Source organism: Euleptes europaea, chromosome 4, assembly GCF_029931775.1.
Source record: "Euleptes europaea isolate rEulEur1 chromosome 4, rEulEur1.hap1, whole genome shotgun sequence".
Lineage (NCBI taxonomy): Eukaryota > Metazoa > Chordata > Lepidosauria > Squamata > Sphaerodactylidae > Euleptes > Euleptes europaea.
The window spans coordinates 98798368-98823835 of NC_079315.1; the positions used below are offsets into that span (position 1 = coordinate 98798368).

A 25468-nucleotide genomic window follows, 5' to 3' on the forward strand; every position below is an offset into this window, starting at 1 on the left:
TGTGTTGCTGCCAATGCATAGGGTTGTTGTTGTTTTTTTTGCATCAAGTCACATCTCATTTATGGCTTTCAAGACAAGAGGCATTCAGAGGCGGTTTGCCATTGCTTGCCTTTGCATCACAACCCTCGTATTCCTTGGAGGTCTCCCCCCCCCCCCAAATACTTGCCAGGGTCAACCCTACTTAGCTTCTGAGATCTGATAAGATCAGGCTAGGTTGGGCTATCCAGGTCAGGGCTAATGCATAGGATTCGATCTTTAAAACCATTTTTAAAATTCCAAAATGGATGTTTTCTACCTCCTTTCTTCTGCAGCCACATAGGCCCAAAACCGTTTCTGAGGTCTGTGGAGACTGTTGGGAACAGAAGAATTGTTGTAGGGTAAGATTTCCTAAGAGCAATCCTTTTCTGCTTATACTAGCCAACTACTGTTGGTATACAAGCCATACTGTTCCAGTTATGGCTCTGTTTAACCTAGTTATAAATCTTACTGTTAATTTCAAAGTCCAAGTTCTGTCACTGGCTTGTGCTATCCCCTGAATAAGGCGGTAGATACTAGTTAGGGATAAGGGCAGTCCATGACTGCTGATACCGCTAGACCTATCAGCAGCATTTGATAATGGTTGACCGCAATATTCTGGTGGACCAGCTACAATGAATGTTAGAGATTAAAGGGACATCTCTCTGTGACCATGTTATTTTCTTGTTGACAGGAAAGTTTCCATAGGTGAGTCAAAATCAGCTAGTTGGGACCTAATGTGTGGAGCGCCACAGGGGTTTGTTTGTCCCCTATATTCTTGAATTTTCTGTAAGCAAATTGGCTGAGGGCTTCGGAGTGGGTTATCGTCAATATGTCTGTGATACCCTGTTTTCTATTTCATTATTTGAGCCTCTAGAAGCAGCTTTGGTAGTCCTGGGCCGATAAATTGAGCCTGTGGTCAAGCGGCTGAGGGTGAACAAACTGAATGCAGAGAAGAGGGAGGTGGTGCTGGTTGGGAAGGCAGAGTGTTTGGCTGGCGTTGGTTTACCAGACCTAAGGGGTATCAGCACTCTTTAACTGATCAAGTTAGGAACTTGTCACTGCTCTTGAATGCTGCCATGTTGATGGAGAAATAGGTAGGATTCCCAGCAATTCTGGAGAAAAAAATATCCTGACTCATAAAAGGCTTAATGGGATATTATTATCTCTATGCTGTGAAAAGTTTCAATTGCCCATTCGCACTCAGTACATTTCTGTTAAAGGGGCAAGACATGTTTCTCCAAGCCTGTTGTCAACCCTAGAATGAGGGTGTTGCTGTTGCTATGAGCACCTTCTTTCAATTACATTTAGCTCAAAAATTGGTCCCACTGACCCATGCGATAATGACCCTCCAGACTGGACCTACTGTAATGTGCTCTGTGTGATTCTGCCTTTGAAAATTGCTTGGAAGCTTCAGTTGCTACAAAATGTAGAGGCAACACTCCTATCGGGTCAGCCACTTGGAATCCATAACCCTAGTGCTGCATCAGCTGTGCTGGCTATTTATTTCAAAGTGCTGGTTATTATCTTCAAAGTCCTGGGGCTGTCACACTTACCAAACCATATCTCCTGGTCCTTCAGTTACACCCATGCTGCAGTGATGCACTTCAGCCAGTCTTTTCCTGGTGGTACCTTCGCGTAGGATTATTCCTGTGACGATAGTTTGGTCACTTATTTTTTCTGTGGTAGGTCCATTCCTCTGGAATGGCCTACCCAAGTGGAGGTGAAGTGAACTCCTTCACCCGTTGCATTTAGGAAGGTTTATAATACTGATTTGAGAGTCCTGTGGCTCAAAGCTACAGAGTGGTAAGCTGCAGTCAAAAGCTCTGCTCACGACCTGAGTTTGATCCCAACGGAAGTCGGTTTCAAGTAGCCGGCTCAAGGTTGACTCAGCCTTCCATCCTTCCGAGGTCGGTCAAATTAGTACCCAGCTTGCTGGGGGTAAAGTGTAGATGACTGGGGAAGGCACTGGCAAACCACCCCGTAAACATTGTCTGCCTAGGAAACGTCGGGTTATGACATCACCCCATGGGTCAGGGGACTACCTTTATAATACTGATTTACTTGAGAGCGTAAACTGATTTGGCTGCATATCTAGAACTTTGTTTGATTTTGTTGCTGTTCTTGTATTTTTGCAGCTTTAGTTCCTTTGTTAGCCTAAGGAGATAAGGTGGGATAGAAATACTTTAAATAAAAATTATGCAAGTGTTCTACATTTACAACAGTTGTTCACCATTCCCTATTACCTTCAGTTTTCTTCTCCCAAGACATACTGCTCTAAGAAGATGCTTGAATCCTAAAGTATACCAAACCACTCTGAATCTAAGTCTCGTCTACATGATGGATCGTTCTTGGCAAAGCTTCTCTGGCTGCACATATTTTGTTTGTTTGTTTAAAACATTTATATAATGTCTTTATCTCGCCTGCAGATGTTATGCCTGAATTATAATCTGAAAGGAAAATTGTTCTAATTTTAGACTGGCTTCTTAAGTTATTATATGTGGGTGAGTTTACCACATGCCCTTGTAATGTGTGTACCCTATAGCATGTAAGGCGGGTACATCCCTGTTACTTGAGATGTGCAAAGAGGCCTTTGGCATCAGTCACCAGCTTGCAGGTTATCTGAGGCTCTGTTGTAACTGCAGGGACCTCCTCTATTCATTGAATTTAAATGACAAGTCGAGGCATTTTCAGAAATGTTCTTTATTGTCCCATAGCTGTATTTACTGTCTGGGACAAACTAGAATAACATATCAACTGTAGTGATTAAACTAAGAAATATTGTGCCTGAATAAATACAGGTGCAGATCTGTTAAATATGAAGGTGCAACCTTTCTTCTACCATGTGTTTTAATGTTTGAAACTTGTTCTCCGAAGCACTATAAACTGTAGCAGCAGATCCTTATGTATTCGCACCTTCTTTGGCTCCTGATGTGTTAAGGATTTATTTGCCTGTTGAAACATATAAAACATTTTTTTTTTTTTGGTATTAGAAGACAAAGTAATATATCCCATAGGAAGAAAGTAAGTTCCCTTTTGCACATTGGAGTGTGCAAAAACATTGTGAAGGAATAGTAGATATAGTTAAATTACTGTTCAGACCCCTTTATTGATGTGGGGCTGTTATGCTCAAACAATGAGCTACATGTTATTTGAGACAATAGCATATTGTCTGTTGGAGTATTTTGACTTTTTTTTCTTTTAAAGTATGTCTAAAATTGGTCCCTTAAATCTGTATAGTTTTTATCATTGCCTGTAGTCATGGAATGGCAGAACGTGCATGTCTTAGGCTGGATTTGTGGATATGATCTTCAATGCAGGAGCCCACCCACAGTTTTCTCATTTGGCTCAAAAGAGAGGGAGCCAAATAGTTGTATTGTGATACTTAAGATCACTAAGGAGGATATTCAGCTGAGGCAAAATGGTTTACTGACTGGTGGTTTATTACAATGTCAAAAGAGCCAATGGAGGAGTGTGCTTTGTAAGTAGCTGCTGATGTAACATTGGTTATGGAAGAACTTGATTGATGATTTCCCTTGAGCTGGGCTCTAAGGAACACCTTTTGCCTCCTCTATCAACAGTCCATGCAAGGGAGACTTGTGTGCATCCCCTTTGAGAACTATAGGTTTAGTCCAAATAGGTGATGGAAAACTTTTTGCCCGAGCTACAAGCAGTTCAACGAGAAATAGAAATTATTTTATAAATACGTTGGAGACTAATACTAGTAAAATGAAATGAAGGGGGGGGGGGAAGAAGAAAAGGCAAAACTTTAAATAATGGCATTTATATTCTAATTTCAAAATTTGATAATCACTCTGACTGTAGAGGTATTAAATGTATATGATAGATAGAATAGGTGATTTTCTTTTTTTTAAATTATATTATATGTTTAACCATAGCAAGGTAATGATCTGCTCGAATTATTCCCAAATATTCATGCTCTTTCTTGATTGTGTCTTGTATTTTACCCCTTTCCCTTTTTTCCCCATCTGTACCTTTTGGATTATAAAATAAAAAGTAGTCAAAAAAGAAAAGAAAACTGTTTGCTAAGCCTCTCTGAGATCCTGAAATGAAATATTTGGGGACAGACCATGCTCAATTTAATAAACTTTAAGCTCAATGGTAGAAAAACAAACCCAGTGGCTATCTTTATTCAGAATAGTCCCCCCCCCATTTTTCCTGTTTGTCAACCTGCTCCCTAAAAAAATCTTTTGGACTTCATAACAAATGTGACTAGTCTTTCCTCTCTGTTCTCCCCAACAGTGCTTTCGAGCGCTTTGCTGCAAAGGACCTCCACCGCCACGACCAGAGTATGACTTGGTTTGTATAGGTCTCACTAGATCGGGCAAGACCAGTCTGCTATCACAGCTCTGCAGTGAAAATAGAGAGAACATTGTGTCTACAACAGGTAAGCTCATGTCACTTAAGTCCTTTATAAAATTTAACTGTACTCAAATCTCTGGAAAATTCTCCTTCTTGGAGCCAAATCAAAAGGCGAGTTTTGAAATATGCTGAAGTTTGGGTGGGCATTGTAAATTGCAATTAGTACTAAGCAAAGAACATGAAACTTGTTGGTTGAGCGATATACATTTAGCCGTTTAAGTCTCAGTTCGGCTTCTTTTGCGGGGTTTCGGTAGGTGGGTGGGTTATTTCTCGATAAAGTGGATGTGAAGCTGAAGAGACCAAATCTAACCAGTAGATACCAATGACGTCCTTTGAGAGAGATCTTGTGGTACAATTGGTGTATATTGAATTTTAAGAATAGTCACTATGGAGCACTGCATGTAACAAAGGCAGAAGATAACCTCCACTTTATAGAAGACTCTTTAAGAAGTGTAACTTTCTTCTCAAAGATCTATAAATGTACATAATTTGACCTGATACATCTTTAAGGAATAAAGATCCAGTAGCATATATGTTATGTATGTATTTAGTTTCTACAGATAACTGTCTTAGATGACCCCTACACAGTAGAATTTGTTTATATAAACTCAGATCTGGTGGGCTGAGGGAACTGAAGACCTAGGCAGACTTTTCATTTCACCAACAAGCACTTCTCATACGCATATTGTGTGAAATTAGTCACTGTTCCACTGCTGTTGACAACTTCACGACCATACCCCATCTTGATATGCCCGGGGGAAGATAAGGTAACTTAAGGTCTGATATAGCAATTGGAGATAATTTTGGAAATAAAGTTTGGTTAAAAGGGACAAATTGCAAGGGGTGAAGAAATGAGTAAGTAAGCTAATTGAAATATTCAGGACAGCTATTTCCAAAGGGTTTGCCATAGAAGCACTGTGTCTTGGCCAGTCATCTTAGAACTTGATAGTGCACTGTCATCTCATAGGTCAGCACTGAAATTGTTCTGACAAAGGAGTGGTGGACACACGGAGCCTAGAGTGGCTCTTGCTACAGCTGCAGTCCACTGATCTCCACAAAATGTGGCCCGGAGGAATTATATGAGGAGGGTTCTACAGCAGCAATTTTGCTTGGATCTGGCCTGATGTGTTGGAGCAATGTTCTTCTGGAAGCTTCAACATCTTTGGGAGAGATACTTGCCTGGAGGACAACAATATCTAAACTTACCCACCTTTCGGAGGCAACCTCAGCCATTGCTTAGAGTAGTTGTTTCCTTCCTGGATTACTAGCCTGCCCTAGGGGTGTGCAAACAAAATCAGTATTTTTTTGAATCAGTTATATTTGACCCGAAAATATAGGTATTCCTGATATTCCTGAATACCAAATGCTAGTATGATATTTGGATTTGGGATTTTTCTGGGTTTCTGAATTTTTGGGGTCCATTATTCCCTATGGGGAAACTTTCTGGGTGACCGGGGTGGGTAGGTTGTTGTGGTTGAGGATTTGCAGAACAAATCCCATCCTGGGGGTGGGTGGATTTTGCAGCACTAAAAAAAGGTGGGCACAAAGAAACTCCGGCAAAGGGGTTGGGGAAAGCCATCTTGAAACTAACAAGCAGGCTTGAAACAGACAGAATCAGCCTGGCAAGCCCATAGAAACCCCTGGGAGGCACAGAAACAAAGGAAAAACAGGGGGAAAGAAAAGAAAACACAGTCCTTGGAGCTGCAAATGCTGACTCCTGATCATTCTGTTGATCCCAGATATTTTTGAGATTTTCGTGGACCATTTTTTGGGTATCTTGGAAAATTTCTGAATATATTTAGGATGCCGAATATATCCAAACAATACCAATACTGTATTTTTGGGTATATCTTTTAAGGTTCAAGAGAGAAGTGAGCCTACTGTTTAAATCCTTAATGTCTGCCCAGAATATTTGGAATTTTGAAACAGTGAAACACTGATATAAGTAACAATAAATCATTCTTGGGTTTGGGATTCTGAATTCTGGATTTAGATATCAATTTGCATAGTTTATAATTGCTGAAAGATTAATTTGATTTCATAGTGTGGTCTAAATTGAAAGAATTCCAGAGACAAAATTGGAAAGTGGATGGATTTGAAATGAAGAGCTTTTCATTGCTGCTTGCATAACCATGATCTGAAGCAATGATTCCTTTCTTGGATCGTTCTGTTTATGGCGAATGTAAGCCAAGGAGTGTGTATTCTGTGCTCCCCCCAATAAAAATTCTTTACTTTTGTTAAACTAAATGTGCAACATATGTTTGTATAATTATATGTAACTATTTTGCATCCATCATTTTGTGCAAGCAAATTAGATATTGGAAAAAAAGAGAGACTGGAAGTCAGAAAAGGGATTAATGAGAAATAATTTTTCAAGCCTTGATCAGATACTTTAAGAGCACAATCCAGAAAGGGGTGGGGAGACGAATTAGCATAGGAGCCGGCGGGACCCCACGCCGGCATGAGTGCCCATTTGTCCCAGGATAAATCACAGAATCATAGAGTTAGAAGGAACCACCAGGGTCATCTAGTCCAACCCCCTGCACAATGCAGGAAATTCATAACTACCTCCCCCCCATGCCCCCAGTGACCCCCTACTCCAAGCCCAGAAGATGGCCAAGATGTCTTCCCTCTCATCATCTGCTTAAGATCATAGACTCAGCATTGCTGACAGCTCAGCATTGCTGAGAGGGGCACTTATGCTGGCACGGGGGGCATTCATGCCGGCCCTAGGACACCACGCTGCTGTGAGGGGCTCTGCTGGGAAGCCTCTGGGAAGGCTGTGCTGCTCTCGGCCACCACGCATCCACACCCCACTTCAGGAATGGGCTTCCCACTCACAAGATTTTGAAGGCTTAAATCAGTGATCCCCGATGTGGCACCCGTGGGCACTTTGGTGCATGCCGATGCATTTCCTGGTGCCAGTTTGCTTCTCTCCCAAAGCAAAGACTCAATCCTGGCTCTCCTCCACCTAAGGGGAGCAGGAGAATCCTGAAACAACTTCTTCTACACAGTAGAAGAAGAGTAGTTGGTTTTTATATGCCGACTTTCTTTCCCACTTAAGGCAGAATCAAACCGGCTTACAATCACCTTCCCTTCCCTTCCCCTCCCCACATCAGACACCCTATGAGGTAGGTGGGGCTGAGAGAGCTGGGACTAGCCCAAAGTCACCCAGCTGGCTTCATGTGGAGGAGTGGGGAAACAAATCCAGTTCACCAGATCAGCCTCCGCTGCTCATGTGGAGGAGAGGGGAATCAAACCTGGCTCTCCAGATCAGAGTCCACCGCTCCAAGCTGCCACTTTTAACCACTACACCACACTGGCTCAGTAGGAGGACACTTGGCTTGCAACTTGCCAACGTTTTGTGATGGGCCCCATGGCCACCATTTTCTTCTTGGCTCCAGCCCGCCATGGGTGCTTTTTTGTGGTAGTGCCCATTCCCGGTTCTCAAAATTCTAAAAGTTTCCACAGGCTCAGCAAAATTAGAGGCCGTGGATTAAACAGTAGGATGAGGGGGCATATTAACAGATGTGCTGTTTTGTGTGTTGCTTATCCCAAACAAGCTACTAACTCTATTTCTTTTTTAAATTTTTGATTTCAGGTTTTAGCATAAAAGCAGTGCCATTCCAGAATGCCGTCTTGAATGTAAAAGAGCTTGGAGGTATAACACTATTAATCTCCTGCATATCTGACTACATTCCTTTGTCTTTATTAATCATAACAATATTTAATAGTGCACCAGCAAAACCCTATACTCCAGACATGTAATTAGACACAGTCCTTTCTTGTAGGTTTACAATTTAAGGCTGGCTTCACACATGTTACATAAAGTTTTCCTGCTTTTGTGGTGCATGTCATACATGGACAGTTTTAAATGGGTTTGTGTCAAGTTTCTGAATCTATGCAGGAAGGCTGATTTACAATCAGATTTAAACCATCCTTTGTTTTACAGTGCATGTATGATTTCAACACGTAGGAACACATAAGGCAAATTTTAAAGTACTAGCTGAATTGTGGGGCCAGAAAGGGGTGGGAGGAAAGTAGGGGAGAGAAGCAGGAGAGAAAAAATAAATTTAAGAAGTGTATTTTTGGAAGTGGATGCAATGGACGCCTAGAATGACTTGGATTTCAGAAGTAAGGTGATACAATAGTAAACACGCATAGGGGAGATGTGGCTTTCCAGAAAGATTAGTTCCAGTAGAACAAAGAAAGTGACAGAAACACGAAAGCTCACCAGCTCTCACTGCTATGGCTAAAGCAAATAAGTGCTATTTTAGGAATGAGATGAAGCCATGGAAGATTTTAGATATCTACGTGCCTCTTTAATTTTAATTGTATTTAATGTTGGACTGTATTCAGTTTAGTAAAATGGATAGCATTTTTCTTGCTTGGAACCTTGAGATAAGAATCATTGGCAACTGAAAATATACAAAACAGTTTACCAGAGTGTAACAGACCGCAAGACTTACGACTGTGGGGCAGTTTCCTCTCTGGCGTAATACAGATGGGCGGTGGAGAGCAAACTCCAGTAAGCCCTGGCATTTCTGTTTTCAACACTAGAGCGTGAATCCTCTGTTATGTGTTTTACCTAAAACAGTAAGTGATTTCCTCTCTGCAGCCATTGTGCAGGAGGAGAGAAAGAACAAGCCTCCTTCCATCAGCCTCTTTGGCCATCTGTTACATGGCCCCTCCTTTTTGGATGCCATCAAGAACAAACCGCATTGCGAAGGAGGCGAAAGGCTACATTGCAAAGAAGGGGAAAGGCTACATCTGCTGGGCCAGGACCAGAGAAGGCATCATTTATGAATTATATGTATTCACTGACGAAGGGAGCTTTGTCTCTCAAAAATTCATACCCTGACAATCTTGTTGGTCTCTAAGGTGCTATTGGACTCAGCTAGCTACTTGTAAGCTCTAGCCCGTCGACAAACCCATAAACAGATTCCAGTAGACGGCAGATCCACGAAAGCAGCTTTATTGATTAGACTCGACAGGTTACAGAAGCCATATTCAGAATGACACAAAGGAGGGGCTAGGGCAAGGGACTTGGCATATATGGAAAAGCAAAGAAGATAACCGGTAACCCAGGCAACCCCCCTCCCAGAGGCAGGAAGGAGTACTTGGCAATTCCCACACCAAAGGAATCTATGAAGTCTAAACACGGGGCACGGAGTGGCCTTGGAAGAGAACTGCAAAACTACACCTGGAAGCACAACCAAGAACTGTCTTCATGGCCTGCTCCTGACACTACTCTAAATGCTATTGGACTCATCTAGCAGTTGTACTGCGCACCAACACCCTCTGAAACTATATATATTCACTGTAAACGACCTTGGAAACAACACTGAAAAGTGGGTTGTAAATAAATACAGCAAGACCAGCTAGATTTGAGTCCAGTAGCACATAAGAACATAAGGAGGGCCATGCTGGATCAGACCAAGGCCCATCAAGTGCAGTAGTCAGTTCACACAGTGGCCAGCCAGGTGCCTCCAGGAAGCCCACAAACAAGACGACTGCAGCAGCACCATCCTGCCTGTGTTCCACAGCACCTTAGAGCCTGACAAGATTCTCAGCTTTCAAGGGTCAATGCTCCTTTCATCAGATACAAGTTGGAATGGAGATCGGAGTTCTTACACCCCAGTCAGAAGATGGGAGTGGTGTTGCAGAGGAGGCACTCAGGATGCAGAGGTACAATGTGGATTTTATCTGGCGGAGGGAGCACTGACTCTTGAAAGCTTATACCATGAAAATCTTGTTCGTCTCTAAATTGCTACCGGGCTCGAATCTAGCTGTACTACTGCAGGCCAACGCAGCTACCCTCTGAAACTATCTTCAGTAAGAGCAGTCACTCTGTGTGCCATAGTTGTTACGAGGGATGGGAGATTATGGCACTGGGTACTGAATCAGGGCTAGCACTTAAATGTAATATATCCTCTATACTACCACCACCCCTTTATGGCTAAATTGGCATTTTGTCGCGCAGGCAGCACTGATGCACAGTAATCTGTAGCCCACTTCTCATTTATGACTTAATTGCTCTTCAAGAAGACTTCCTATTTTTTTATGTTGAACGTCTCTCGTTTATTTATTTACATCATTTGTTGTCCACTTTTCTAACTGACTCAAGGCAGATCACATAATTTTTAAAACATGCAATGAAAAGTACAGCACACATGCAAGCAGTCATTAAAGGTGGATTACTGAATTAGAGAATGCAAAAATGCCAGTATAATAACAACAAACAATGCAATAAAATGAGATCGCAGAACAGGAGAACAATGCAATAAAACAGTAGACTACATAGAATGTAATAAAGCTGTGTGAAAATCGTATGATGTATATATCAAACAATGTAATTGAAATTGCCTAAAAATCTTCAGACATTAAAATTACAATTTCATCTCCTTTATGAAAAGGGCCTCCTATTTCCTTACAGAAATGAAAAAGGGCATTTAAAAAAAAAATTATGCAGACCAGACTATAAAAATCATTTGCCCACCACCAATGAAGGATATTCAGTAAATCTGTGTGAACACTTTGTCATGTCATCTGAAGTAAATGAAGCACCTGGATGAAGTACTGCTCTAACAAGAAAAGGCCCAGGCGCGTGGTGAGATTATGAACTATTGGTGATGGTTGCTATGAAGTATTAGAAGCCAGCAGCCTCCCTGAATGGCATCAGTCTGTCTGACTCACCCATAGGAAACACAAGAGAAACTCCTTTGAGAACCCTGGTTGTGTGTGCATGCTTGGAGTAATGACCATTAAGTAAATAAAAATAAGAATGACATTGGACATGCCTTCCAGCAACTGGAAATGAGGAGCTATTTAAACTTTGCAACAGGCTTTCATAATATCTTCCTGAAAGGCCTCTTCATACTGCATGGTTTAGAAGAAGAAGAGTTGGCTTTTATAAATTGACTTTCTCTACCACTTAAGGGAGAATCAAACTGGCTTACAATCACCTTCCCTTCGCCTCCCCACAACAGACACCCTGTGAGGTAGGTGGGGCTGAGAGAGCGTGACTAGCCCAAGGTCACCCACATGGCTTCAAGTGGAGGAGTGGGGAAACAAATCCAGTTCACCAGATTAGCCTCCGCCGCTCATGTGGAGGAGTGGGGAATCAAACCCGGTTCTCCAGATCAGACTCCATCTCTCTTAACCACTCCACCATGCTGGCTGTCAGAGAACCAGAGGAAGCAGTGGAAATAGCCACTGGATTTGGCTTGGTTGAACATACCTGGTGGTATGTTGCTTTGTGTTGACAAGTGTGGCATCTTTGAAAGCTGCCGAGAAGGGACCAAGTAGGAGCATCTTTCAGTGGCACATTGGGAGCCGAAGAAGAGGTGTTACTTGAAGTCTGGGAACTGGAGTGCCGTCCCTGCGGCTGAGACAAATGTTTGAACAGCAGAAGGCTGAAGAGTCTCCATCTAATTCTGGTATGTGGCATTGCCAGGACAGGCTACAGCCTTGGAAGCATATTTTGAAGATGTATCGTGAAAATTCTTGGTAGTTATTAAGGCACAAGTATCCATCCTCCATGCCCAACTTTGTCAGAAAATCTTTGCCTATGGCTTGGTACATTTATCCCTGAGAAATAATTGTTAAAGCACCCAGTAGCGAAACGCTGCTGATTTTAAGCAATATCTCATGAAATTGTGAATTAAATGTCCTCAAGTGAAGGAGGAAGCTGTTCTAGGGTGTTGCTGTGTATATTTTGTTAGTTCTTATACTCTTACCTTGATGTACTTAATCCGTCCGCATGTCATTCAGGAATCTGTAATCATTCCTGAAGCTACGCAAGAGGCCTTTACAAGAGGACCTCTTCCTACCTGAAAAATACTGAACTGGTTAGTTTTGTCTCCAGAACTTGCCTGCTCCTGAGCTGAAAGTTTTGCCATGAAGATGATTCAACAGATACGTGGAGTGTTGGAAATTACTCGGTAATTTCCCCAAGGATTGAGGTGCTAAGGAGTGGAAATCCTGAAAGGGGAAGTCCAAGTAGAAAAGGAGAGGCTGCTGGAATCTTGTATATCAGTATGATTCATGTTCGAAAGTTAGGACAAATAACGCTGGAAGGCAAAACATGCTTGCTGTGTTAGAAACCAAAACAACTTGAGTTCTTTAGCTGTTGAAAAAGACAAATTATCTAAACTTTTATTCATAATTATACTTGATATACATTAGCGTACATAAGCCCTTTTCTTTTTTGATGCTGCACTTAAGTTACCTACAGGTAGGTGTAGTGTGTGATCCTTGAGCACAATATTGGCTGAGATTCAATGTTGTTCACCTGTTAGCGATCTCTCATATGCATCAGGAGCTCCAAAGCAATCAACTAAATCAGCAAAAAGTGATTTTTAGCGAAAGAGTCTTTATCTAACATAACCGTTACTTATATTATCTTGGTTGGTCCACTGTTTAATGAATAATTTAAATCCCGGAATATGTTCTGGATGGGAAAAGAATGCTATGAAATGTGTAATTTTTTTCTCATTATCCAAATTGATGGAAAATTACTTTTGTTTAAGCAAGGCTGTCACCTTTATGTGAATAGTGCGCATAAAGCCCCGTGGCTCAGAGTAGTAAGCTGCAGTACTGCAGTTTAAGCTCTGCTCATGACCTGAGTTCGATCCCAACGGAAGTCAGTTTCAGGTAGCCGGCTCAAGGTTGATTCAGCCTTCCATCCTTCCGAGGCCGGTAAAATGGGTACCCAGCTTGCTGGGGGTAAAGGGAATATGACTGGGGAAGGCACTGGCAAACCATCCCGTAAACCAAGTCTGCCTAGTAAACGTCGGGATGTGACATCACCCCATGGGTCAGGAATGACCCGGTGCTTGCATAGGGGGCTACCTTTACCTTTTTTTTTACACTTCTTGCTTGGATGCTGAAAACTTTCCATGAAAAAAATAGGTGCTCAGCACTCGTTGAGAGGTTTCATTATAGCAGAGCTTCTGTGCTAGATCAGTCCTGTCAATTCACTATTTTATTAAAAGACAACTAGAGATTTTCTAAGGTGGGGGGTGGGAACACAAATTGATGGAGAACCAAAAAGGACTAGGCTGATCCTTACTGTGTTGGTTAGCGGCTGTTGGATGACCTGCTTCTTTTTTACCTACACTATAGGTATGCTATAGTCATTTCACGATGTGGAATGGTATAGTGTAGCACAATCTCGGCAGATTTTGGAAGTACTTGGAAGTTCTGGGTACTTGAAAGGGAGACCTCCAAGGAGGACTCTGCAGAGGAGGGCAATGGCAAACCCCCTTTGCTTATATCACTTGCCTTGAAAACCCCACCAGGAGTAAATTAGCTGCGACTTGACGGCACTTTACACACACACAATAATTTCTGTTGCCTCTTTTGTATGCATTCTTCATGGGTCAGCCTTCAAAGTACCCTGCAAGGTACTTCCTGCTTCCCTCAACAACTGCTGTTTACTAAAGTCCCTTAATACATTTATGGATCTTATCACCACAGTATAACAGGGAAGAGAGGTCTCTGTTTCGACTCTCTCCCTTGTTAGACGAGGGGAAAAAGAAGAATCCATGACACATAGGGTTGCCAGCTCCGGGTTGGGAAACAACTGGAGAGTTTGGGGGTGGAGCCTGAGGAGGGCGGGGTTTGGAGAGGGGACTTCAATGCCATAGAGCCCAATTGCCAAAATGGCCATTTTCTCCAGGTGAACTGATCTCTATTGGCTGGAGATGAGTTGTAATAGCAGGAGCTCTCCAGCCACTACCTGGAGGTTGGCAACCCTAATGACAAGAGAAAGTAAATGCCTTAGAGTCTTTTCCCCCTTAGATTAGCGGACCTATTTCTAATCCAGGAACAGGTGTTGAGTAGGTAATGGGAAAGGATTCTGCAAAAGAATTGGCCTGGTGAATATAATGGTAAGGTGATGTTTGCAGGGTGGTTGAGATGCATTAGCAATAATCTCCGGCAGGAACGAGCACTGTTCGAGGGGTTGCATGTGTGTGGGCATGCAGCAGGTTAAAGGCATTAAAAACTGTTTGCACTTGTTGGTTAGAAAGGGAAGCCAGTGAATAGGAGATGTTAGTTTGGGAATTTTGGACAGAGATGAAAGAAATAAAGAAAGACAGCAAGTAGAAGCAATTATGGCAAGATAAACTCATACAAGAATGTTGGTATTAGGAATGGAGAAGGCAGAGCAAGTTTTCCAACACTAAATATGGGATGTGTGTGTTAAGTGCCATCAAGTTGCTTCCAACTCATGGCGACCCTATGAATCAGTGTCCTCCAAAATGTCCTATCTTTGACAGCCTTGCTCAGCCTTGCAAATTGAGGGCTGTGGCTTCCTTTATTGAGTCAATCCACCTCTTGTTGGGTCTTCCTCTTTGCTTGCTTCAAAATACCAGTAAGGGTAATCAGAATGGAAACTATCATACTTAAATGTAGGTTTACTTTACATCTATATCCTAATATTAGTTTTGATCTGTTTTATTATTGCCTTTTTTTTAACTTAAGGGGCTGACAATATCAGGAAATACTGGAGTCGTTACTACCAGGGATCCCAAGGAGTAATATTTGTATTAGACAGTGCCTCTTCAGAAGATGACCTAGAAACAGCTAGAAACGAACTGCACTCTGCGCTTCAGCACCCACAGCTATGCACGTTGCCATTTCTAATATTGGCCAATCATCAAGACAAACCAGCAGCTCGTTCAGTACAGGAGGTAATATGACAACACCTTATGTCTTCCTTTTTGTTTTTGGTGTGCGTGTCTATATTTTGTGCTCTTTTTTCTCTGCACCTCGCTTAAAGGAAGAAAGAGCCTTTACGTTGCCTTTACCAAAAGATTACTGTGAGTGCCCATGTGTTTCTTTTAAATCTAGATTTCTTTTTTAGCTAACATTCTTTTTTTAGCACATTTCCTGTTTGTTTGCTTTTAGAGCAAAAGAACTCTCTAGACTTCTCTAGAAAATTTGTGTTTTCTCCTTTTCCCTTGGTTTAATGGGTCCTGGGTTTAACTTAAACAAACTAACAAACTCGTGTAAATTTTCTACTCTGCCAGAATGAAGCGTAGTCTGATGAATTTGGTTCTTTGGATCTTTGTGAAGGGGGAAGGGATTATTGCATGCTTTTTAAAAATAAAATTGAAAATTTTCATTATATGTTGCTTTGATCAGTAATGTGGTACTTTGTCAGTGTTCATTTGGTAGCACTGGAAATTATAGCCTTCCTTATTACATTGCTATGAAGTTTGGGTTTACAGATATAGTTGTGCGATTTGGCACTCCGCCGAGTCTCATCTGCTTGTTCTCATGCTTTGATTGTAGACACTCCTGTTAATGCGAATTACATGTAACTCTATGAAATGCACATGAATACCTTCAAATAGACATAATGTTAATGTGCTCCCAGTGTAGGTTTAATTTGCATTCACATGCCATTTTTTTTTGGGAGGGGGGGTTATATCCAGTATTTACATGTGGCTCCCAGTAGGTTCCCCATACAAGGGACTGCTCAGGTCTATGTTTTCAGCGGCGCTGCTGCGTCAGACCTCCCAGGCCACTTACTGAGCCCATCTAATATATTCTTCTAGAGCAGTGGTGGCGAACCTATGGCACGCGAGCCAGAGGGAGCACTCAGAGCCCTCTCTGTGGGCACACACGCCATCGCCCCAGGAAAAGTCCATCACTGGTTACTAGCCCTGATGGGTATGTGCTACCTCCTTATTATAGATGTGGGCCACTGTGAGATACAGGAGCTGGACTAGATAGGTCATGAACAGCGGAGGTGAATCAAAGGTGGGAAATGCACTCAGATGCCTTTTTCAAAGCAGGCCAAAAGGTCTGCAAATTCAAAAGGAACCCCAGCTGAGAATCACTGTTGTAGATTGTTGATTCATGGAATATCCATTTCTTTAATGTTAACTAATAGTGTTAGCTATTTTTTGTATAGGGATAGATTTGTTATTGTGTTTTTCTTTTAAGACAAAAGATGTTAATGTATGAGTTGTTTTTTCTAAACTAAAACCTCAGTATTCAGGTTAAATTGCCATGTTGGCACTTTGCGATAAATAAGTGGGTTTTGGGTTGCAATTTGGGCACTCGGTCTCTAAAAGGTTCACCATCACTGATCTAGAGCAATATTCAAGATAGTACCCCTAATAATTCCAGAGTGATAGTCTATTGTGGCAAAAATGAGTTATCACAATGCCTGCTTTTGTGGTCTAGAACCTATTTCATTAGGTATATGAAATTATTTGGATCACTGTGCGCGGTGAGATAAGGGGGAAAGAATTAAACCCCTTCAACTCCAGACTGTTTTGCTAATCCAAACCACTGCTACTACCTCTTCGCTGCTGTTCATCCGGGAAATGGAAAGAAAGTCACTCTTTATTTGCCTATATTTTTCCTGGAGAGGGTGGTTTCTATTCATGAAATTGTGCAGCATGGAAGGATTCTCCTCCACCACCACCCCTTTGATGAAGCTAGGGTTGCCAGGTGCATGCCCCAAGAGGCTGTGGGGTTGGTGAAACCATAGAGATCGACAAAGTCCTAGAGTGCTGGTGCTTTCACTTCCAGGTTTCAGCTGGAAGTGACGATGACACATTGATGATGTCTCCCAGGCATTCCCCACACACGCTCCGCTCATACAAGCAGCAGTGAGGCTGGGAGGGAGGCTGTTGGAGACTGCCTGTCATAGAGCATAGGTTGACCACTCTATACAAAGCGCCACACAGCAGTTGTTAATGGATCCAGTAGAACATTTCCATATCTGCAAGAGTAATTGCAAAGCAGAAGCTGCTAACAGGTTCTGAAAAAACTTCACATTCTATTCTGAGGTATATTCAGACTCTAAGCCAAATTCCAATGTATCTTGGGGTATTTTGTGGTGTCAGAACCCATTGAGTTTCACAATACCCAAACATCCAGAGCCTGAAAGCACTCTTTCACATGATTTAGAGAACTTCTATGGTAACGTTAATAATTGTTAGTCTTGTTTGTATCTAGAATGGTGTTTTTTAACTGCCAAGAACATTAACCTCATCACAGAGATACTTTCTCCTATTATCAAATGGGACTCTCTCCAGAGCACTTGGAAAGGCATGCCTGGTTCAGTGTTTTATTCTTGATTAATTCTTGTGGAATACTTCTGTTACAAAATCACACTAATGAAAATGAGACTTGGTTTTGTGTCTGGAAGATGTGGATTCAGGTTTCATCTTGATCATCACAAAACCTTCCTTCTGCTGCTCTGAGCGTACAGGGAAGAGAAGGATAGAAATAGGTATAGTGGGTAAACTGCTATTTATCAAGCATAGTTGCGAATCTTTCATAGGAGAGTAATTTTGATCCACTTCAGAGATTATTGTGAGGATAAACATGAAGATTGCTGAACATTTTTCAAATTGGAGTACCATGATGAGTAGTAGTCGCAAAATTGTTTTGTCTACCACTGTGCAAGAGCCAAAGAAATTCTGCAACAGCTGGTAGTGATATTCACTTGTGGGAGGTGTACTGTGAGGTTTCCAAATTTGAAACTTTTATAGCAAATATTTTTCTTTATATGTTGCATTTTCAAAATAGCATTGCACAAATTATTTATTCAAGCCATTAAGAAAATCAGATGTAACTTAATTCAGAAACCAAATCAATGGATCCAAAATAATGTGATAGTGTTGCTTGCTTATATGAAATGTCATGTGATTGCATCTCCTGTGCCTTTCAGGGCCAGTTCACAAGTGTGTTAAGACTGAGAGTTTCTAGCTGCCATATTTCTCAATTCCATAACTTAGGCTGCAGCCCGATAAACCACTTCCCTGGATACAAATCCATTTTGCTCATTAGAACATACTTAAATGTGCAGAGGATTGTGCTGTTAGTATTTCTTGCTTTTTAAAAACTTTACATCAGCGGTTCCCAAACTTTTTGGGCCACCGCCCCCTTGGTTCCACAAACTCAACCCCAGCGCCCCCTATACTATTCTATAAAAAGCATTATTCAAAATAGGGTGCACTAAACATTATAATAACAATAATATTTCAAAACAGTAACAATTAATTGCATATCTATTCAAAATCAAATTAAAACTTTTTAGTTGAAATTTATTCAACAAAACTAATGAACTTGATCCAGTGGTACCAGCTCTTCAGAGTCTGGGGAAAAATTCTGATAGTTTCCACCAAACTTGCCAGCATGGTGCCATAGCTTGATCTATTGTAAATTATTGAACAACACAGCTGAAGGGGCCCATCCCTTGCCTCTTAGTGCCCCCCTAGGTAATCCCCCCCCAGGGGGTGGTATTGCCCACTTGGGAACCACTGTGTTACATTATTATCGGTTTCATTTCTCTTCCTTAGCAAATGAAGCCAACACTTTAAAAAGGGTGTGGCTTATTTTAGCCACATGATCTGTGCAGTTGTATACTCATTAGGACCATACTTATTTACTGAACTGATTTGGACATCCAGAAGAAGTTGGGATTTAAGAAGTGTGACTTCTAGTTCTGTATTCCTGCTTCCGTGGTACTATTCAGAGAAGGAGCTTGTTGATCCAGCATGTTCAAAGTCTCTGAAACACAATGATCTCTCTGCAGTGAGACTGAGTCCTTGCTTCAGACGTTAAAAGCAGGGCTTCAGAAGTATGCTTCTGAAAGATCAGCTCTCTCCCCCACCCCTTTCTTAGAGCCTCTATTGGTCCCAGTGTAGGCTTATCTTACTTGGATATTGCTCCTCTGTTGTTATAACCCAGATGGGACCAGCTTAAAGGCACAATATTCTGCTGTTCATCTGGGTATGTTGTAGCCTCTCTTCAGTACATCGAGTTCCAGCTCTCGATGATATTGAGTAAGGTATGTTTGTTTATTTATTTGATAGGTTGAGAAACATCAGTGCTCCTAAGTGTGGCTAAGAGGAGGAGCAGTAGTCTCTTGGATCAAACCAATTTGGCTTTGGTTTATTAAACATAAAGGTTTTTTTTGGGGGGGGGAGGAATCTTTCTAGTCTTAGCACTGAGGCTTCGCTATTTTCTTGGCATCCAAATAGATCAGTTTATGGGGCTGTATGATGAGCAAAATGTAGGCTCTTTCCCAGTTAATTAAACCTTCCATTTTCTGCTAATTACTATAATGCAGCCTTTGTTTTGAATGGCGTCCAGGAACTTTTGTCTGAATGGTTCTATAATGCTGTCTAGGAAGCTCTTATAGATACCCATTCAAAACGGGCTCCATTGAAAACCCATCTGGGCCTTGTGCTTTCCCCCCTTTTAATTGCCTGTTCAGACTTTTTCCTTGATGGTTCACAATTCGTGTGTGTGCAAAGATTGCCCTCCTTCCCAGGCAGCTGTGTAGCAAAGGACATGGAAGGGGACCCCCATTTAAAGGACTGGTATATTCCTTCTCGTCGGAACGAAAGCTTCTCCTAAGACTGCTTTCATAATACATTTCCTCCTTTTTTATATTGCTTAACTAGCCAAGCCAATTGATAACTCTGTGGTTCAGCTGACTGGGTCATGTGAGGCCCCAGTAGATCAACAGAACACTTTTTGTGTCACCTGGTTGTCATCTAACTCCACTGTCCCTCTGACTGCATCACAGTAAACAAATATTTAATGAAGATTTTTGTATAGTAATCTCTATATAACAGTTCTTATAATAGTTTGTTAATCTTTATTAAGGTGTATGTTAAACGTTTCTACCTTTGCTTTTTAAAAATTTGCCAAGAGTAAGCTAAGGGGCAATCAGTTGTTACATAACGTTGTGTGTGGCGTTACCCTCATTACCCCTTTTGAATAAGGGTGATTGAGATGGAAGAATCAGCAGAAGTGTGTGTGTGTGTGGGGGGGGAGATGCTTTACTCTTTCACCACCCATGTTCCCACTCTAGGTCCTTCCCCAGTGGCATTCCCCCCTCTGGAGTTCCAATTACAAATAATCGTGCATTTAAAACCCTACAAAAGAGAACATCTTGGGCAACAGGCTGTTTTAAATGGGAAATGGTAAGTGGGAAATGCCTAAACAGCTTCGTCCTCTGCCACTATTATGATATCTTGTGATCGTTAATTCCACCAGAAGTGGGTGTTCATAATTTAAAGCCATTTAGCTATGATTTCACATTTCTGTGTAATGTAAATAGTGGGCCTGAATGTCTCCCAAACTGGGTGATTTTTATCTGCATTCTGTTCAAGAAAAAGTGACTTTTACTTCAGGAAAGATAGAAATGTTAATTTGTTACTTGATTTTCTGTCAGATGTCAACATTCTTTGGAGGTTGGGATATATTCAGGGATGAGAGGCTCTGAATATTTCCAGTATTATTCTGTAAATTTTTTAAAGAAAAACCCAAAGTGGTGGTGTATGCTAGTATGGAACATGAAACTTGCTTGCATTCATGCAAATGTATTATTACTAAAATTTCAGTGCCATTTAACTAGCCAGATGTTTGGCATGTTCTGCTTACTTGTATCGAACTGTCTCCCTGAAGCATAAGATACAGCTATAAAACTTGGTAGGAACATTCATGATGGAACTCTCCATGTTATGTTTGAAAAGCCTGAAATATTTATCAATTTTCAAGGTGGGGTAAAAGTATTTTGATGAGAATATAGAATATTTATAGATATTTAAACTGTTTATGAAGGAAAGTCCGGTAGGGTCTACCTTTTTTGTGAAGCACATACAATGAAAAACAGGAACAAGAGGCAAGAGTAAGCAATGAAGATGGGGTTCTGGGATAAAGAAGGGATTGAAGGGGGAAAGGGAATAGTGGGAGAGGGTTATAGACAGGACCTAACAGGATAGGAAGAAGATAACAAGAGTCAGGTCAGACATGGAAGTTGATTGTGTCTGAAAGAGAAAGCAGTTTGCTGGAAAGCAGAGCTCTATGGAAATGATGATCGGGACATGAATATTGGAGGTAAAGAAAATCTGAATTTTTTCTCCAAGATTCAAAGCTTGGAGTTTCAAACTAGTTTCCAGGTTCCGGTCAAATTTGTTCCTCTGTTGGTTGCTTTGTAATTATTTCTTACAATGTAAATCAAACATCCTGAATAATTTCCTTTGCAACATGAATCCTAATCCTTCCATACACATACTGGTGTGATATGTGGGCCACATTTTGTATAGTTCATTTTAAGCATTCAGTCCCATCATGTACAACAGCTTGTAAGAGGTAGTTTCAGAGGGCTGCTGTGTTGGTCTTCAGTCAACATTTAGATTTGAGTCCAGTAGCACCTTAGAGACCAACCAGAGTTTCAGGATGTAAGCTTTCGAGAGTCAAAGCTCCCTTTGTCAGACACAGTAGAATAGAAGTGGAGATCTGAGTCCTTTTATCCTAGTCAGAAGGTGGGAGGGGTGATGTAAAGAAAGCTTGTAAAGGAGGTAGAGGTACCATGCATATTGTAATCAGCTTGATTAGAGTACAGGGAAAATGCTTGGAGGCAGAAAATTAGCATCTGTACTGAGATAAAAATCCTATGTCCCTATTCAGGCCTTGGGGGTCCATTGTTCTGAACTTGTGGATTAACAGGAGTTCAGCAATCTCACACTGTAATTCCCCTTTGAAATTACTTTATTTGAAGACTGCCACTCTTAGGCCTGCAGCAATGGAATGACCTGGGAGATTAAAATGTTCTCCCACTGGTTTTTGAGGGTTGTGGCTTTTAATGTTGGATTTGTGTCCATTTATTCTTTTGTGTAGAGACTGACCTATTTGTCCAATGTAGAGAGTGGAAGGGCATTGCTGACATTTGATGGCATATATAATGTGGGAAGAGGGACAAGTGAACAAGCCTGAGATGGTATGGCAGTTTTTGTTAGGTCCAGTTATTGTATTGTCAGAGTGGATATGGGGAGAGAGCTGGCATCTTTGTTTGTTGTAGGCCCTGGACCCAGAGTCTGTGTCCATGTTTGGAAGGGTATTGCTGTGGGTGAGAAGTTGTTTAAGGTTAGAAGGCTGTCTGTGGCCAAGAAACGGTTTGCCTCTCAATGCCTGTGAGAGGGGGTATCATTGTCCAGCATAGGTAAAAAGGTAAAGGTAAAGGTCCCCTGTGCAAGCACTGGGTCATTCCTGACCCATGGGGTGACATCACATCACGATGTTTCCTAGGCAGACTTTGTTTACGGGGTGGTTTGCCAATGCCTTCCCCAGTCATCTTCCCTTTACCCCCAGCAAGCTGGGTACTCATTTGACCGACCTCGGAAGGATGGAAGGCTGAGTCAACCTTGAGCTGGCTACCTGAAACCAACTTCCGTCGGGATCGAACTCAGGTCGTGAGCAGAGCTTTTGACTGCAGCTTACCACTCTGCACCACGGGGTAGGTCGTTAATGATGCGTTGAACCAGTGTGAGCTGAGAACTGTTTGTGACTACCAGTGGCGTTCTGTTGTTATTTAGTTTGGGCCTATCTTGTGGCAGGTTTTCCCTTGATATCATTCCGGCTTTGTTGATCGATTTTCGTACTACATCAGGTGGATATTGTAATTCCAAGGATTTCTGTTGTAGATCCTTCAGGTGGGAATCTCTGTCTGAGGGAATGAAACAGATGCGGCTGTAGCTTAGAACTTGGCTGTAGCCAGCGGATCGCTTGGTGCGTTTAGAATGGTGACTGGAGGCATGTAGATATGTTTGGTGATCAGTAGGTTTCTGATACAGAGTGGTTTTTATGCATCCATTATATATTTATACAGTGGTGTCTAGAAAGCATATTTCTTGTGTGGATTGGTTCATGGTAAGGTTGATGGTGGGTTGGAAGTTGCTGAAGGCCTAATGAAATTACTCCAGTGCTTCTTTCCCATGTGCCAAATGATGAAAATGTTATCAATTAATCTCAGGTACAAGAGGGGGTGTTAATGGATGGGAGCTGAGTAAGCGCTGCATCAGGTTGGCCATGAAAATGTTGGCATATTGTGGTGCCATGCGGGGTGCCCATGGCTGTGCCATTGATCTGAAGGAATAAATCTTCCCCAAATCTAAAGTAGTTGTAGGTGAGAAAAAACTAGCAGAGCTTGTTAGTAAGGTAACCCATCTTTGTGGGGGATGTTGGTGTAGAGAAACTCAATATCCGTGGTAGCCAAAATAGTGTTTCCTAGCACCCTTACGAATATAGAACACTCCACCTAAACTGTATACTAACCATGCTTATTCAGGTATATTGGCCACCTTGATTAGTATGAATGGCCATTGCTAAAGCTGAAGTGTATGTGCAGTACCTGTTGTAGAATTTGTATTATGTTCACCTGCAATTTAGAAACAAACTGAAATACTTTATTTACCACTGTCTTTTAAGTTACAGGACGAATCTGCAGTTATGTTACAATCTGTAAATATTACTGCCAAATGGACTATATTGAATTTTTGAACTGAAGATAATGCTACAGGCAATGTCTGTCCCATTATTTGTTCTGAAATGTAGTCTGTCTAGCGTATAATGGCACTTTGTTAAAGGAACAGGAAATCATTTTCAGTTCTCCCCTCTCATTTCTACAGTGAGCTATGATTCAGCAGCAAGCAAACACCCTTGGAGAGATGTGAGGTATCAGCTATTTAGCATCTGGGAATAATTATTATGACCATGAGCAGGGTTATTATGAATATCAATAATGTTGATTTTAATGTTGATTTAATAGTTCTATATTGCACCAGGGGTCATCATGCAATCTCAAGATACATGTTTATGCAATAAAATTTCAAGTATTTGTGCTAAATGATAACATAGATACAGCGAGCATTTCTGAAACCGGTGGAATGGGGGTAATCAGTGGGTTAGAGTTATCTCTGGATATAAACTCCATGGACTGGGCAGGGGAGATTCTTTTGGGCATGGTGCTGCTCTCTTTATCAAAGAGGGCATATAGTCCAATAGTCTAGAAAACAAAAGAAAGAAAACATACCCTTAGACTGACTGAGTAGATGTGTGTTCAAGTCATGCCATAAAGGCATGGTTTTGGGATACTGCGAATGACTGTGTTGGAACAGTTAGTCACAGAGCCAGCTAGTGGAGAGGTTGACCCTGTGGCTCAGTGGTAGAGCATCTGCTTGGCATGCAGAAGCTCCCAGGTTCAATCCCCGGCATCTCCAGTTAGAGGGACTAGGCAACTAGGTGATGTGAAAGACCTCTGCCTGAGACCCTGGAGAGCCGCTGCCGGTCTGAGTAGACAATATTGACTTTGATGGACCAAGGGTCTGATTCAGTATAAGGCATCTTCATGTGTTCATGTGTACTTGGTTCTCAGCAGAGCTTGAGAACTGATGCAGGATGTACCAGATGGGAACAGTGACCGCAGTGCTATTAAGTTAAGTGTTTATGTCACCAGAAAGTTGCCTCCAAAGTCAGAAACAATCACATTTTATTTTGAAATGGGACTTTTCAAAAGGACAATTAAAGGGAGAATCAAGAGTCACCTCCCTCTAGGATGTTTGAAAGCCATTTACAACCACATAAATTGAAGCCCAGATATTATGCAGCGCATACCTCAGGTTAGGAAAAGTACTACCAAACTGGTTAACTACGTAAAAGGCATGAAGGTTTCCTTTATAAAGTAGAAAGCTTAACCAAACGAGGTGAAGAAAAACTAGTACAGAGCACAGGTTCTGCCAACACAAATGGAACATTTTTGGTCCAGTGAATGACAAAAGAGTGGAAGGATGAGGTGATAGCAGAGAATTAATTCGTTATATCTGTTGATGGGCAATAGACTTCAGGACAGACATTCAATGAGCAATTAAATTGTGGGACCCAGTGCAAGTAGTTAGATTGATGACTACTAGCCTAGGTGGTACCTTTCTTTGTCTGTCTAATATCAGAGGTTATGTTTAATGTTCATTTGGATATTATGCTCCAAAACAGTGCCCAAAATACCTAGTTTAGTATCATTTCTGGTTTTTCCTATCAAAAACTAAAAGGAATTTTGGATTTTGTTTCAGATGGGAAAGATCTAAATGTACACTCCTAGTTATGTTTCTCTTTGGTTAAAATTCTATTAAATATTCTCAACAGGAGGAGTAACTGTAATTTGTTTTGTTGAACATAAAGTTGTGATAATACAAAATCAGTTGCATATCCTTTGTTCAGGCCTTCATTTTATTTAAATGATTCTCCAGAATAT

At 41.5% G+C, this 25468-nt stretch overlaps 1 protein-coding gene across 3 annotated transcripts in view; it reads left to right on the forward strand.

The window, feature by feature from the left end:
• The window catches only part of ARL15 (ADP ribosylation factor like GTPase 15), a 194612-nt gene that overhangs the window by 65475 nt on the left and 103669 nt on the right, over positions 1–25468 (forward strand). For 2 of the 3 annotated variants that reach the window (XM_056848586.1, XM_056848585.1), the window contains exons 2-4: positions 4279–4423; positions 8000–8059; positions 14887–15095. In XM_056848586.1, coding sequence (XP_056704564.1) covers positions 4279–4423; positions 8000–8059; positions 14887–15095 — 414 coding nt within the window. The remainder of the gene's footprint in view (positions 1–4278; positions 4424–7999; positions 8060–14886; positions 15096–25468) is intronic. The other variant, XM_056848587.1, reaches the window with a different exon arrangement.